Raw genomic sequence first — 16,326 nt, 5'->3', positions numbered from 1 at the left:
ATGAGGACAGGCTGATACTGTGTTTATAGCTGTCATTGAGACTGAATGAGGACAGGCTGATACTGTGTTTCTCTGTGTGTTTATAGCTGTCATTGAGACTGAATGAGGACAGGCTGATACTGTGTTTATAGCTGTCATTGAGACTGAATGAGGACAGGCTGATACTGTGTTTCTCTGTGTGTTTATAGCTGTCATTGAGACTGAATGAGGACAGGCTGATACTGTGTTTATAGCTGTCATTGAGACTGAATGAGGACAGGCTGATACTGTAGTTCTCTGTGTGTTTATAGCTGTCATTGAGACTGAATGAGGACAGGCTGATACTGTGTTTATAGCTGTCATTGAGACTGAATGAGGACAGGCTGATACTGTGTTTCTCTGTGTTTATAGCTGTCATTGAGACTGAATGAGGACAGGCTGATACTGTGTTTCTCTGTGTTTATAGCTGTCATTGAGACTGAATGAGGACAGGCTGATACTGTGTTTCTCTGTGTGTTTATAGCTGTCATTGAGACTGAATGAGGACAGGCTGATACTGTGTTTATAGCTGTCATTGAGACTGAATGAGGACAGGCTGATACTGTGTTTCTCTGTGTTTATAGCTGTCATTGAGACTGAATGAGGACAGGCTGATACTGTGTTTATAGCTGTCATTGAGACTGAATGAGGACAGGCTGATACTGTGTTTCTCTGTGTTTATAGCTGTCATTGAGACTGAATGAGGACAGGCTGATACTGTGTTTCTCTGTGTGTTTATAGCTGTCATTGAGACTGAATGAGGACAGGCTGATACTGTGTTTATAGCTGTCATTGAGACTGAATGAGGACAGGCTGATACTGTGTTTCTCTGTGTGTTTATAGCTGTCATTAAGACTGAATGAGAGGCTGATACTGTGTTTATAGCTGTCATTGAGACTGAATGAGGACATGCTGATACTGTGTTTCTCTGTGTGTTTATAGCTGTCATTGAGACTGAATGAGGACAGGCTGATACTGTGTTTATAGCTGTCATTGAGACTGAATGAGGACAGGCTGATACTGTGTTTATAGCTGTCATTGAGACTGAATGAGGACAGGCTGATACTGTGTTTCTCTGTGTGTTTATGGCTGTCATTGAGACTGAGGACAGGCTGATACTGTGTTTATAGCTGTCATTGAGACTGAATGAGGACATGCTGATACTGTGTTTCTCTGTGTGTTTATAGCTGTCATTGAGACTGAATGAGGACAGGCTGATACTGTGTTTATAGCTGTCATTGAGACTGAATGAGGACAGGCTGATACTGTGTTTCTCTGTGTGTTTATAGCTGTCATTGAGACTGAATGAGGACAGGCTGATACTTTGTTTATAGCTGTCATTGAGACTGAATGAGGACAGGCTGATACTGTGTTTATAGCTGTCATTGAGACTGAATGAGGACAGGCTGATACTGTGTTTCTCTATGTGTTTATAGCTGTCATTGAGACTGAATGAGGACAGGCTGATACTGTGTTTATAGCTGTCATTGAGACTGAATGAGGACAGGCTGATACTGTGTTTCTCTGTGTGTTTATAGCTGTCATTGAGACTGAATGAGGTCAGGCTGATACTGTGTTTCTCTGTGTGTTTATAGCTGTCATTGAGACTGAATGAGGACAGGCTGATACTGTAGTTCTCTGTGTATTTATAGCTGTCATGGAGACTGAATGAGGACAGGCTGATACTGTGTTTATAGCTGTCATTGAGACTGAATGAGGACAGGCTGATACTGTGTTTATAGCTGTCATTGAGACTGAGGACAGGCTGATACTGTGTTTATAGCTGTCATTGAGACTGAATGAGGACAGGCTGATACTGTGTGTATAGCTGTCATTGAGACTGAATGAGGACAGGCTGATACTGTGTTTATAGCTGTCATTGAGACTGAATGAGGACAGGCTGATACTGTGTTTCTCTGTGTGTTTATAGCTGTCATTGAGACTGATTGAGGACAGGCTGATACTGTGTTTATAGCTGTCATTGAGACTGAATGAGGACAGGCTGATACTGTGTTTATAGCTGTCATTGAGACTGAATGAGGTCAGGCTGATACTGTGTTTCTCTGTGTGTTTATAGCTGTCATTGAGACTGAATGAGGACAGGCTGATACTGTGTTTCTCTGTGTGTTTATAGCTGTCATTGAGACTGAATGAGGACAGGCTGATACTGTGTTTATAGCTGTCATTGAGACTGAATGAGGACATGCTGATACTGTGTTTCTCTGTGTGTTTATAGCTGTCATTGAGACTGAATGAGGACAGGCTGATACTGTGTTTATAGCTGTCATTGAGACTGAATGAGGACATGCTGATACTGTGTTTCTCTGTGTGTTTATAGCTGTCATTGAGACTGAATGAGGACAGGCTGATACTGTGTTTATAGCTGTCATTGGGACTGAATGAGGACAGGCTGATACTGTGTTTATAGCTGTCATTGAGACTGAATGAGGACAGGCTGATACTGTGTTTATAGCTGTCATTGAGACTGAATGAGGACAGGCTGATACTGTGTTTCTCTGTGTGTTTATAGCTGTCATTGAGACTGATTGAGGACAGGCTGATACTGTGTTTATAGCTGTCATTGAGACTGAATGAGGACAGGCTGATACTGTGTTTCTCTGTGTGTTTATAGCTGTCATTGAGACTGAATGAGGACAGGCTGAGACTGAATGAGGACAGGCTGATACTGTGTTTATAGCTGTCATTGAGACTGAACGAGGACAGGCTGATACTGTGTTTATAGCTGTCATTGAGACTGAATGAGGACAGGCTGATACTGTGTTTCTCTGTGTGTTTATAGCTGTCATTGAGACTGAATGAGGACAGGCTGATACTGTGTTTATAGCTGTCATTGAGACAATGAGGACAGGCTGATACTGTAGTTCTCTGTGTGTTTATAGCTGTCATTGAGACTGAATGAGGACAGGCTGATACTGTGTTTATAGCTGTCATTGAGACTGAATGAGGACAGGCTGATACTGTGTTTATAGCTGTCATTGAGACTGAGGACAGGCTGATACTGTGTTTATAGCTGTCATTGAGACTGAATGAGGACAGGCTGATACTGTGTTTCTCTGTGTGTTTATAGCTGTCATTGAGACTGAGGACAGGCTGATACTGTGTTTATAGCTGTCATTGAGACTGAATGAGGACAGGCTGATACTGTTTGTATAGCTGTCATTGAGACTGAATGAGGACAGGCTGATACTGTGTTTATAGCTGTCATTGAGACTGAATGAGGACAGGCTGATACTGTGTTTCTCTGTGTGTTTATAGCTGTCATTGAGACTGAGGACAGGCTGATACTGTGTTTCTCTGTGTGTTTATAGCTGTCATTGAGACTGAATGAGGACAGGCTGATACTGTGTTTATAGCTGTCATTGAGACTGAATGAGGACAGGCTGATACTGTGTTTATAGCTGTCATTGAGACTGAATGAGGACAGGCTGATACTGTGTTTATAGCTGTCATTGAGACTGAATGAGGACAGGCTGATACTGTGTTTCTCTGTGTGTTTATAGCTGTCATTGAGACTGAATGAGGACAGGCTGATACTGTGCTTATAGCTGTCATTGAGACTGAATGAGGACAGGCTGATACTGTAGTTCTCTGTGTATTTATAGCTGTCATTGAGACTGAATGAGGACAGGCTGATACTGTGTTTATAGCTGTCATTGAGACTGAATGAGGACAGGCTGATACTGTGTTTATAGCTGTCATTGAGACTGAGGACAGGCTGATACTGTGTTTATAGCTGTCATTGAGACTGAATGAGGACAGGCTGATACTGTGTTTCTCTGTGTGTTTATAGCTGTCATTGAGACTGATTGAGGACAGGCTGATACTGTGTTTATAGCTGTCATTGAGACTGAATGAGGACAGGCTGATACTGTGTTTATAGCTGTCATTGAGACTGAATGAGGTCAGGCTGATACTGTGTTTCTCTGTGTGTTTATAGCTGTCATTGAGACTGAATGAGGACAGGCTGATACTGTGTTTCTCTGTGTGTTTATAGCTGTCATTGAGACTGAATGAGGACAGGCTGATACTGTGTTTATAGCTGTCATTGAGACTGAATGAGGACATGCTGATACTGTGTTTCTCTGTGTGTTTATAGCTGTCATTGAGACTGAATGAGGACAGGCTGATACTGTGTTTATAGCTGTCATTGAGACTGAATGAGGACAGGCTGATACTGTGTTTATAGCTGTCATTGAGACTGAATGAGGACAGGCTGATACTGTGTTTATAGCTGTCATTGAGACTGAATGAGGACAGGCTGATACTGTGTTTCTCTGTGTGTTTATAGCTGTCATTGAGACTGAATGAGGACAGGCTGATACTGTGTTTATAGCTGTCATTGAGACTGAGGACAGGCTGATACTGTGTTTATAGCTGTCATTGAGACTGAATGAGGACAGGCTGATACTGTGTTTCTCTGTGTGTTTATAGCTGTCATTGAGACTGAGGACAGGCTGATACTGTGTTTATAGCTGTCATTGAGACTGAATGAGGACAGGCTGATACTGTGTGTATAGCTGTCATTGAGACTGAATGAGGACAGGCTGATACTGTGTTTATAGCTGTCATTGAGACTGAATGAGGACAGGCTGATACTGTGTTTCTCTGTGTGTTTATAGCTGTCATTGAGACTGAGGACAGGCTGATACTGTGTTTCTCTGTGTGTTTATAGCTGTCATTGAGACTGAATGAGGACAGGCTGATACTGTGTTTATAGCTGTCATTGAGACTGAATGAGGACAGGCTGATACTGTGTTTATAGCTGTCATTGAGACTGAATGAGGACAGGCTGATACTGTTTCATTCACTAAGTGTTCTTCATGAGGAGGACTGGACTTGTAAATGAGTTTTAACAGTGTTTTCCTAACGTGTGTGTGTGTCAGGCCGGGCAGGACAGTGCGGTACTCTGAGGTGGGGGATGGAGGGAGGAAGAGGTTCCACTGTTCCAGAGGGGAGGATGATGAGATGGAGGGAGGAAGAGGAGGAGAGAAGAGGAGTTGGCAGGACCAGGAGCCGTCCACTAGTCACTCTCTGGAGGTACTGTGTGTGTGTGTTCTCTCCACCAGGCATTTAAGGCTCGGTGTGTGTGTTTGTAATGGTGTGTGTGTTTGTAATGGTGTGTGTGTGTTTGTAATGGTGTGTGTGTGTTTAATGGTGTGTGTGTGTTTGTAATGGTGTGTGTGTGTTTGTAATGGTGTGTGTGTGTTTGTAATGGTGTGTGTGTTTGTAATGGTGTGTGTGTGTTTGTAATGGTGTGTGTGTGTTTGTAATGGTGTGTGTGTGTTTGTAATGGTGTGTGTGTTTGTAATGGTGTGTTTGTTTGTAATGGTGTGTGTGTTTGTAATGGTGTGTGTGTTTGTAATGGTGTGTGTGTGTTTGTAATGGTGTGTGTGTGTTTGTAATGGTGTGTGTGTGTTTGTAATGGTGTGTGTGTGTTTGTAATGGGGTGTGTGTGTGTTTGTAATGGTGTGTGTGTGTGTTTGTAATGGTGTGTGTGTGTTTGTAATGGTGTGTGTGTGTGTGTTTGTAATGGTGTGTGTGTGTTTGTAATGGTGTGTGTGTGTGTTTGTAATGGGGTGTGTGTGTGTTTGTAATGGTGTGTGTTTGTAATGGTGTGTGTGTGTGTGTGTGTTTGTAATGGTGTGTGTGTGTTTGTAATGGTGTGTGTGTGTTTGTAATGGTGTGTGTGTGTGTGTTTGTAATGGTGTGTGTGTGTGTGTTTGTAATGGTGTGTGTGTGTGTGTGTGTGTGTGTTTGTTTGTAATGGTGTGTGTGTTTGTAATGGTGTGTGTGTTTGTAATGGTGTGTGTGTTTGTAATGGTGTGTGTGTGTGTGTTTGTAATGGTGTGTGTGTTTGTAATGGTGTGTGTGTGTGTTTGTAATGGTGTGTGTGTTTGTAATGGTGTGTGTAATGGTGTGTGGGTGTGTGTGTGTGTGTGTGTGTGTGTGTAATGGTGTGTGTGTGTGTAATGGTGTGTGGGTGTGTGTGTGTGTGTAATGGTGTGTGTGTGTGTGTGTGTGTGTGTGTGTGTGTGTGTGTGTGTGTAATGGTGTGTGTGTGTAATGGTGTGGGTGTGTTTTTATAATGGTGTGTGTGTGTAATGGTGTGTGTGTGTGTGTGTTTTTTTGTAATGGTGTGTGTGTGTGTGTGTGTGTTTTGTAATGGTGTGTGTGTGTTTTGTAATGGTGTGTGTGTGTGTTGTAATGGTGTGTGTGTGTTTTGTAATGGTGTGTGTGTGTGTTGTAATGGTGTGTGTGTGTGTGTGTGTCTTGTAATGGTGTGTGTGTGTGTTTTTATAATGGTGTGTGTGTGTAATGGTGTGTGTGTAATGGTGTGTGTGTGTGTTTTTGTAATGGTGTGTGTGTGTGTTTTTGTAATGGTGTGTGTGTGATGGTGTGTGCGTTTTGTAATGGTGTGTGTGTGTGTGTGTGTAATGGTGTGTGTGTGTAATGGTGTGTGTGTGTAATGGTGTGTGTGTGTAATGGTGTGTGTGTGTGTGTGTAATGGTGTGTGTGTAATGGTGTGTGTGTGTGTGTGTGTGTAATGGTGTGTGTGTGTGTGTGTAATGGTGTGTTTGTGTAATTGTGTGTGTGTGTTTGTAATGGTGTGTGTGTGATGGTGTGTGTGTTTGTAATGGTGTGTGTAATGGTGTGTGTGTGTGTGTGTGTGTAATGGTGTGTGTGTAATGGTGTGTGTGTGTGTAATGGTGTGTGTAACGGTGTGTAATGGTGTGTTTAACGGTGTGTAATGGTGTGTGTAACGGTGTGTAATGGTGTGTAATGGTGTGTGTAATGGTGTGTGTGTGTGTGTGTGTAATTGTGTGTGTGTGTGTTTGTAATGGTGTGTGTGTGATGGTGTGTGTGTTTTGTAATGGTGTGTGTAATGGTGTGTGTGTGTGTGTGTAATGGTGTGTGTGTGTAATGGTGTGTGTGTGTAATGGTGTGTGTGTGTGTGTAATGGTGTGTGGGTGTGTAATGGTGTGTGTGTGTGTGTAATGGTGTGTGTGTGTGTGTGTAATGGTGTGTGTGTGTGTGTGTAATGGTGTGTGTGTGTGTGTGTAATGGTGTGTGTGTGTGTGTAATGGTGTGTGTAATGATGTGTGTGTGTGTGTAATGGTGTGTGTGTGTGTGTGTGTGTGTGTGTAATGATGTGTGTGTGTGTGTGTGTAATTGTGTGTGTGTGTGTAATTGTGTGTGTGTGTAATGGTGTGTGTGTGTGTGTAATGGTGTGTGTGTGTGTGTAATGATGTGTGTGTGTGTGTGTGTAATTGTGTGTGTGTGTGTAATTGTGTGTGTGTGTAATGGTGTGTGTGTGTGTGTAATGGTGTGTGTGTGTGTGTAATGGTGTGTGTGTGTGTAATGGTGTGTGTGTGTGTAATGGTGTGTGTGTGTGTAATGGTGTGTGTGTGTGTAATGGTGTGTGTGTGTGTAATGGTGTGTGTGTGTAATGGTGTTTGTGTGTGTGTGTTCTCCACCAGGTCTTTAAGGCTCGTCATGGCGGTCTGTGTGACCATGAGCAGCTAGCCTGTGACCTGGACAGAGCTCTCTCCCTGTCCGTACTCAGTAGCAGCCGCCGGACGCCCTCTGACCCCGGCGGGAGGGATGGAGGGGTGATCCCCTCGTCTGGAGGGAAACAGAAGGTTAGAGGTCAGAGGAAGACGGTTTCTCCTCCTCTTCCTCACTCCTCTCAACGCTCCAGCTACGACTACAGTGAGTTACACTTTGTTAATACTGTGTGTGTGTCGGTGTGTCCTGACCTTGTACAGACTGAGGATATGTGTGTTATTGTGGGGTGTGTGTTATTGTGGGGTGTGTGTGTGTTATTGTGGTGTGTGTGTTATTGTGGGGTGTGTGTTATTGTGGGGTGTGTGTTATTGTGGTGTGTGTGTGTTATTGTGGGGTGTGTGTGTGTTATTGTGGGGTGTGTGTGTGTTATTGTGGGGTGTGTGTGTGTTATTGTGGGGTGTGTGTGTGTTATTATGGGGTGTGTGTGTGTTATTGTAAGCTTCATGAAATGGGTTTCCATGGCTGAGCAGCCGCACACAAGCCTAAGATCACCATGCTCAATGTCAGGCGTGGGCTGGAGTGGTGTAAACCAAGCGTCGGCTGGAGTGGTGTCAACCAAGCGTGGGCTGGAGTGGTGTCAACCAAGCGTGGGCTGGAGTGGTGTCAACCAAGCGTGGGCTGGAGTGGTGTAAACCAAGCGTGCGCTGGAGTGGTGTAAACCAAGCGTCGGCTGGAGTGGTGTAAACCAAGCGTCGGCTGGAGTGGTGTAAACCAAGCGTGGGCTGGAGTGGTGTCAACCAAGCGTGGGCTGGAGTGGTGTAAACCAAGCGTGGGCTGGAGTGGTGTCGGCTGGAGTGGTGTAAAGCTCGCTGCCATTGGACTCTGGAGCAGTGGAAATGCATTCTCTGGAGTGATGAATCACGCTTCACCATCTGGCAGTTCGACGAACGAATCTGGGTTTGGCAGATGCCAGGAGAACGCTACCTGCCCCAATGCATAGTGCCAACTGTAAAGTTTGGTGGAGGAGGAATAATGGTCTGTTTTTAATGGTTCGGGCCCCTTAGTTCCAGTGAAGGGAAATATTAACGCTACGTTATACAATGACATTCTAGATGATTCTGTGCTTCCAACTTTGTGGCAACAGTTTGGGGAAGGCCCTTTCCTGTTTCAGCATGACAATTCCCCCGCTCACAAAGTGAGGTCCATACAGAAATAGTTTGTCGATCGGTGTGGAAGAACTTGACTGGCCTGCACAGAGCCCTGACCTCAACCCCATTGAACACCTTTGTGATGAATTGAAAAGACGACTCGAGCCATGCCTAATCGCCCGTCCCTGTAGCAATGTTCCAATGTTCCGTAGCAATGTTCCAATGTTCCGTAGCAATGTTCCGTAGCAATGTTACAATGTTCCGTAGCAATGCTCCGTAGCAATGTTCCAATGTTCCGTAGCAATGTTCCAATGTTCCGTAGCAATGTTCCGTAGCAATGTTACAATGTTCCGTAGCAATGTTCCGTAGCAATGTTCCGTAGCAATGTTCCAATGTTCCGTAGCAATGTTCCAATGTTCCGTAGCAATGTTCCAACATCTAGTGGAAAGCCTTCCCAGAAGAGTGGAGGCTGTTATAGCAGCAATGTTCCAACATCTAGTAGAAAGCCTTCCCAGAAGAGTGGAGGCTGCTATTACAGCAAAGGAGGGTCCAACTCCATATTAATGACTTCCCAGAAGAGTGGAGGCTGTTATAGCAGCAAAGGGGGACCAACTCCATATTAATGCCTATGATTTTTGAATGAGATGTTGGACCAGCAGGTGTCCACATCCTGTTGGTTGTGTCGTGTAGGACAGTAGAGTCCGTGCCAATATTATACTTTATTAAGGAAATGGGTTCTTATTGTACTATGACTGTGATATGTGGTTGTCCCACCTAGCCATCACCTAGCCATCACCTAGCCATCACCTAGCCATCACCTAGCCATCTGAAAATACTAACTACTGTGATATGTGGTTGTCCACCTAGCTATCTGAATATACTAATTACTGTAATATGTGGTTGTCCCACCTAGCTATCTGAATATACTAACTACTGTGATATGTGGTTGTCTCACCTAGCTATCTGAAGATGAATACACTAACTACTGTGATATAGGGTTGTCCCACCTAGCTATCTGAATATACTAACTACTGTAATATGTGGTTGTCCACCTAGCTATCTGAATATACTAACTACTGTGAGATGTGGTTGTCTCACCTAGCTATCTGAATATACTAACTACTGTGATATGTGGTTGTCCACCTAGCTATCTGAATATACTAACTACTGTGATATGTGGTTGTCCACCTAGCTATCTGAATATACTAACTACTGTGATATGTGGTTGTCCACATGAGTCTCTCTGGATAAGAACGTCTGTTAAATGACTAACATGTTAATGTAACTGAGTCTCTCTGGATAAGAACGTCTGTTAAATGACTAACATGTTAATGTAACTGAGTCTCTCTGGATAAGAACGTCTGTTAAATGACTAACATGTTAATGTAACTGAGTCTCTGGATAAGAACGTCTGTTAAATGACTAACATGTTAATGTGTTGTGTCCTGACCCTGTGTTCTCTGCACCAGACTCTGACTCTGAAGAGGATGTCCCCCGGGGGGGCTGTCACCCCTTCTCAGGGTTGCGACCCCACACAACCCCGCCCAGGAAGAGACCGTCCCCCTCCTCGTCCAATCAGGCGGCTCGGGAGAGGAAACAGAAGCACTTATCCCTCCTGCTGCAGGAGGCGGGGCTTAGCTCCTCCGACGACTCCTTCGATCAAGGTTACTGACCACACCCCCTGGTTACTAACCACACCCTCTGTGATATTTTCATGAGGGCACAATGTTGCTAAACGTTGAGATAGAGATGTTGTAGGGAATCACGTCATCTCTGTTGAGATAGAGATGTTGTAGGGAATCACATCTCTATTAATAAACGTTGAGATAGAGATGTTGTAGGGAATCACATCTCTATTAATAAACGTTGAGATAGAGATGTTGTAGGGAATCACATCTCTATTAATAAACGTTGAGATAGAGATGTTGTAGGGACTCAGGTCATCTCTGTTGAGATAGAGATGTTGTAGGGAATCACGTCATCTCTGTTGACATAGAGATGTTGTGGGGAATCACGTCATCTCTGTTGACATAGAGATGTTGTAGGGAATCCTGTCATCTCAAAACTGTAAAATCTGCATCATTCTGAGTGTTTCACCTCACTGACCTCACTTCCTGCGTACTGACCACACACAGAGAGAGAGAGAGAGAGGGCTCTTACAGCTGTGAAATCACTTCCTGCATACTGACCACACAGAGAGAGAGAGAAAGAGAGGGCTCTTACAGCTGTGACATCACTTCCTGCATACTGACCACACAGAGAGAGAGAGAGAGAGAGGGCTCTTACAGCTGTGACATCACTTCCTGGCTCTTTTAGAGTCCCATGCCTCTCCCTGCCGCTGCTGCCTCCTGGTTTTAGACTTGATTTTTGTTACGGTCGTCACGGTTGCGGTTGTCACGGATGCGGTTGTCACGGTTTTAGCCTGGCTTGCTCAGACTGCTGTGGACTGTTTTTTTTTAAAATTATACATTGATCATGTGTGTTTTTAAGAAGTTGTGTTTGTTGGTAACCGAAGCTTTTTATTAAAGGTGTTTTCTAATTGAATTTGGTAAAGAAAGCCAACTCACTGTGGTCCTTGTCTCTCGCTTCGTCTGTCTCTCTCTGTCCGCCTGTCCTGTCTGTCGGCTGCACACACTACTCGCTCTGTAGGGACCTGTATCCCTCCTATAGCCCCCAACAGCACAAGGGCACTAGGTTCCTACACTGTAGTGCTTCAATCGGGGTTTTAGTACAGTGGATGAAACACACACACACACACACACTCAAGACACACACACACACGCTCACACAGACACACACGCTCACACAGACACACACACACACATGCTCACACACTCAGAACTGTTTTCAATGAAGACGGTGAAATATGATTGTGATTGTGAGGGCTATGGTAAGGGTTGAGGTTTGGGACGAGGATAGGGGTGAAGGAAGGCTTTTTAGATTCATAAAGCTCACACACACACAGTTCAAACTATCTGATTGGCTCGTTGGGATATTTGCAGAATAGGGCTCCTTCTTCCTGTCTACTAAACCTCCAGATAACTCCGCCCCTTCCTGTCGTTCGCTGCCACCTGCTCATCTTTCACCTGCTCACTCCTGACCCCTCTCCTACCCATGATGCTTTACATGTCTCTCAGCCTGTGCTGTTTGTTCTGCTACTGCTGCTGCTGCTGACACACACAAGCCTGCCAGGACTAGCGCCACCTTTAGCCATGCTACCTCGCTAAGGTATGGTTAGCTATAGCTAGTCTATCCTACAGCTAGTTGATGCTACGGGCTAGCAATAGCTAGTCTATCCTACAGCTAGTTGATGCTACGGCTAGCTATAGCTAGTCTATACTACAGCTAGTTGATGCTACGGCTAGCTATAGCTAGTCTATGCTACAGCTAGCTATAGCCAGTTACTAAAACTTAAATTAAACAAAGTCTCAAACAGTCGCTTGTCCCTTTTAATAGCCGGGCGACGGCACACATTTCAGCAAATAAATGGGTCTAAATGAATTGTTTATGAGGTTTGTTACATTTTAATAATTCAATAGTGATTCGAAAAAATTACGGCAATCATCACCATTAAGAAACTGCTAGCCGTTGACTGCTAACTACTTGCTAATTTGAATCACAAAAACAGCCAACAACTTTGGGAGTACCAGACCCTTATAGAAGTCTGCCGATCGCCCTCTAGTGGTGAATGTAAGAACTGCATAGTGAAAAAGATTTTTTTCTTTTTTTTTCGTGAGAATAGAGGCACACTATTTATTTTTTTACCTTTATTTAACCAGGCAAGTCAGTTAAGAACAAATTCTTATTTTCAATGACATTCTAGGAACAGTGGGCAGGGGCAGAACGACCTTGTCAGCTCGGGGGTTTGAACTTGCAACCTTCCGGTTACTAGTCCAACCACTAGGCTACCCTGCCGCCCCACTAAGACAACAACGTGAAGCAGTGTGTAAATGATGACACATTAGTGAAGAAACGTCTTCAAATGAATACAGGAAATGAAGACACGTCTTCAAATGAATACAGGAAATGAAGACACGTCTTCAAATTAATACAGGAAATGAAGAAACGTCTTCAAATGAATACAGGAAATGAAGACACGTCTTCAAATGAATACAGGAAATGAAGACACGTCTTCAAATGAATACAGGAAATGAAGACACGTCTTCAAATGAATACAGGAAATGAAGACACGTCTTCAAATTAATACAGGAAATGAAGAAACGTCTTCAAATGAATACAGGAAATGAAGACACGTCTTCAAATTAATACAGGAAATGAAGACACGTCTTCAAATTAATACAGGAAATGAAGAAATGTATAAAAAAAATACTGGAAGTGAATGCTGGAATTAAACAACTATGCAAATTAGCTAAATCTGTGTTCATTAAGGAAATAGACGCCTGTTTCTCATCATCACCTGTTGTGTTCAGTGACATAAGCAAATTAACACTCGGCTATTAAATCTGCAATATTGAACTTTGGGGCGACTCGACCAAATTCACATCAATGTGAGTTATAGATCTGTAATTTATTTATTTTCACTTTATTTAACCAGGAAAGTCAGTTAAAAACAAATTATTATTTACAATGACGGCCTACTGGGGAACCGTGGGTTAACTGCCTGTTCAGGGGCAGAACGACAGATTTGTACCTTGTCAGCTCGGGGGATTTGATCTTTCAACCTTTCGGTTACTAGTCCAACGCTCTAACCACTAGGCTAGTGGAATGGGGTAGATATTTTCTATGTGTGCTATTTCTGTGTCTTTTGGTTTTATACACCAGTTGAAAAGCTATGTCACAGCGGTTTAGACCATGATTCCATGACCACTGCTTGTTTTGTCAAATAAACTGAAATTAGGCGAACTCTCAACCCAAAAATTACAGACCGATTTCTGCATATTGGATTTTTTTAAATTGAAGTTTTACAGTATGCTACATCTAGTCGATGCTACATGGCTACGCTATAGGTAGCCGATGCTACGACTAGGCTACATGGCTAAGCTACGCTATAGCTAGCCGATGCTACGACTAGGCTACATGGCTAAGCTACGCGCGCTATAGCTAGCCGACGCTACGACTAGGCTACATGGCTAAGCTACGCACTCTATAGCTAGCCGACGCTACGACTAAGCTACATGGCTAAGCTACGCTATAGCTTGCCGACGCTACGACTAAGCTACAAGGCTAAGCTACGCTAGCCGATGCTAGGCTACTCCATGCGCTGCCCTGCCTGAGGCCACACGCCTGTCACCTGTTGTGTAAGTAAGATGTCCCTCCTCTCTCTGTGTCTCAGTGATGATGCTAATGCTAACATGGATGCTCAAACTACTATTCGCCTGGCGGGATCTGGGGTTGAATATTCAGTCTCGTGGACAATATTGATGTCAATATGAACGTTTTCTTCACAAATAGAACCTTTTGCTTGTGTTTCTGAGCTGAAGACATGCATCCTTCCTTCCTTCCTTCCTTTCCTTCCTAGTAAGGAATGATCTGACCAATCTGGTTAGACTTGGATTGACCCTCACATGCCACAAAATCTGCTTTATGTAAAGAAGATGTGAGTCCTCTCTGGTAGGGAGGAGTCAGATCAGTGATGACTCTCTGGTAGGGAGGAGTCAGATCAGTGATGACTCTCTGGTAGGGAGGAGTCAGATCAGTGATGACTCTCTGGTAGGGAGGAGTCAGATCAGTGATGACTCTCTGGTAGGGAGGAGTCAGAGGAGTGATGACTCTGGTAGGGAGGAGTCAGATCAGTGATGACTCTCTGGTAGGGAGGAGTCAGATCAGTGATGACTCTCTGGTAGGGAGGAGTCAGATCAGTGATGACTCTCTGGTAGGGAGGAGTCAGATCAGTGATGACTCTCTGGTAGGGAGGAGTCAGATCAGTGATGACTCTCTGGTAGGGAGGAGTCAGATCAGTGATGACTCTCTGGTAGGGAGGAGTCAGATCGGTGATGACTCTGGTAGGGAGGAGTCAGATCAATGATGACTCTGGTAGGGAGGAGTCAGATCAGTGATGACTCTCTGGTAGGGAGGAGTCAGATCAGGGATGACTCTCTGGTAGGGAGGAGTCAGATCAGGGATGACTCTCTGGTAGGGAGGAGTCAGATCGGTGATGACTGGTAGGGAGGAGTCAGATCGGTGACGACTCTGGTAGGGAGGAGTCAGATCAGTGATGACTCTCTGGTAGGGAGGAGTCAGATCGGTGATGACTCTGGTAGGGAGGAGTCAGATCGGTGATGACTCTCTGGTAGGGAGGAGTCAGATCAGTGATGACTCTCTGGTAGGGAGGAGTCATATCGGTGATGACTCTCTGGTAGGGAGGAGTCAGATCAGTGATGACTCTCTGGTAGGGAGGAGTCAGATCGGTGATGACTCTCTGGTAGGGAGGAGTCAGATCAGTGATGACTCTCTGGTAGGGAGGAGTCAGATCGGTGATGACTCTCTGGTAGGGAGGAGTCAAATCAGTGATGACTCTCTGGTAGGGAGGAGTCAATGACTCTCTGGTAGGGAGGAGTCAGATCAGTGATGACTCTCTGGTAGGGAGGAGTCAGATCAGTGATGACTCTCTGGTAGGGAGGAGTCAGATCAGTGATGACTCTGGTAGGGAGGAGTCAGATCAGTGATGACTCTGGTAGGGAGGAGTCAGGTCGGTGATGATGACTATCTGGTAGGGAGTAGTCAGGTCAGTGATGACTCTGGTAGGGAGGAGTCAGATCGGTGATGACTGGTAGGGAGGAGTCAGATCGGTGATGACTCTGGTAGGGAGGAGTCAGATCGGTGATGACTCTGTCAGATCAGGGATGACTCTGGTAGGGAGGAGTCAGATCAGTAATGAGTCTGGCAGGGAGGAGTCAGATCAGTAATGAGTCTGGCAGGGAGGAGTCAGATCAGTGATGAGTCTGGTAGGGAGGAGTCAGAGGAGTGATGACTCTCTGGTAGGGAGGAGTCAGATCAGGGATGACTCTGGTAGGGAGGAGTCAGGTCAGTAATGAGTCTGGTAGGGAGGAGTCAGGTCAGTGATGACTCTGGTAGGGAGGAGTCAGGTCAGTATTGAGTCTGGTAGGGAGGAGTCAGGTCAGTAATGAGTCTGGTAGGGAGGAGTCAGATCAGTAATGAGTCTGGTAGGGAGGAGTCAGATCGGTGATGACTCTGGTAGGGAGGAGTCAGGTCAGTAATGAGTCTGGTAGGGAGGAGTCAGATCGGTGATGACTCTCTGGTAGGGAGGAGTCAGATCGGTGATGACTCTCTGGTAGGGAGGAGTCAGGTCAGTAATGAGTCTGGTAGGGAGGAGTCAGAGGAGTGAGGAAGGAAGGATGCGTTCTGTGCTGAGTGATTAACCAAATTTTGTCCTACGTCGGTTCAATTACTTGAATTCCATCGGGTTTTTGTGAAATCAAATAATTCACGACAAAAATTAGGAAACTGTATGGGATGCTGGGTTGATGGGAGTTGTAGTTCTCATTTAAGCAAATATTCGAACCTAGTTCAGTTCAGAAAAGTGGTAATTAACTACAATCCCATAATCCATTGCGGCAGTTTTTTTCCTCAACTTGTCGCCTGCCTTCCCGCCTTACGGACAACAACTCCTCGTTATTAGGCCCGGAGACATGAGCATCTCGTCATTATATAC

General features: G+C 44.7%; 1 protein-coding gene across 1 annotated transcript in view; it reads left to right on the top strand.

The window, feature by feature from the left end:
- The window catches only part of LOC139421676 (trinucleotide repeat-containing gene 18 protein-like), a 98,377-nt gene that overhangs the window by 51,871 nt on the left and 30,180 nt on the right, over positions 1-16,326 (top strand). Inside the window, exons 15-17 of the mRNA XM_071172767.1 lie at positions 4,923-5,076; positions 7,518-7,749; positions 10,163-10,357. Of these exons, the coding sequence (XP_071028868.1) occupies positions 4,923-5,076; positions 7,518-7,749; positions 10,163-10,357 (581 nt within the window). The remainder of the gene's footprint in view (positions 1-4,922; positions 5,077-7,517; positions 7,750-10,162; positions 10,358-16,326) is intronic.

This window comes from Oncorhynchus clarkii, chromosome 12 (genome assembly GCF_045791955.1).
Source record: "Oncorhynchus clarkii lewisi isolate Uvic-CL-2024 chromosome 12, UVic_Ocla_1.0, whole genome shotgun sequence".
In the NCBI taxonomy this organism is placed as follows: Eukaryota; Metazoa; Chordata; class Actinopteri; order Salmoniformes; family Salmonidae; genus Oncorhynchus; species Oncorhynchus clarkii.
Note: the sequence above shows the minus strand (reverse complement) of the source record. Positions and strands in the feature narration are given on the sequence as shown.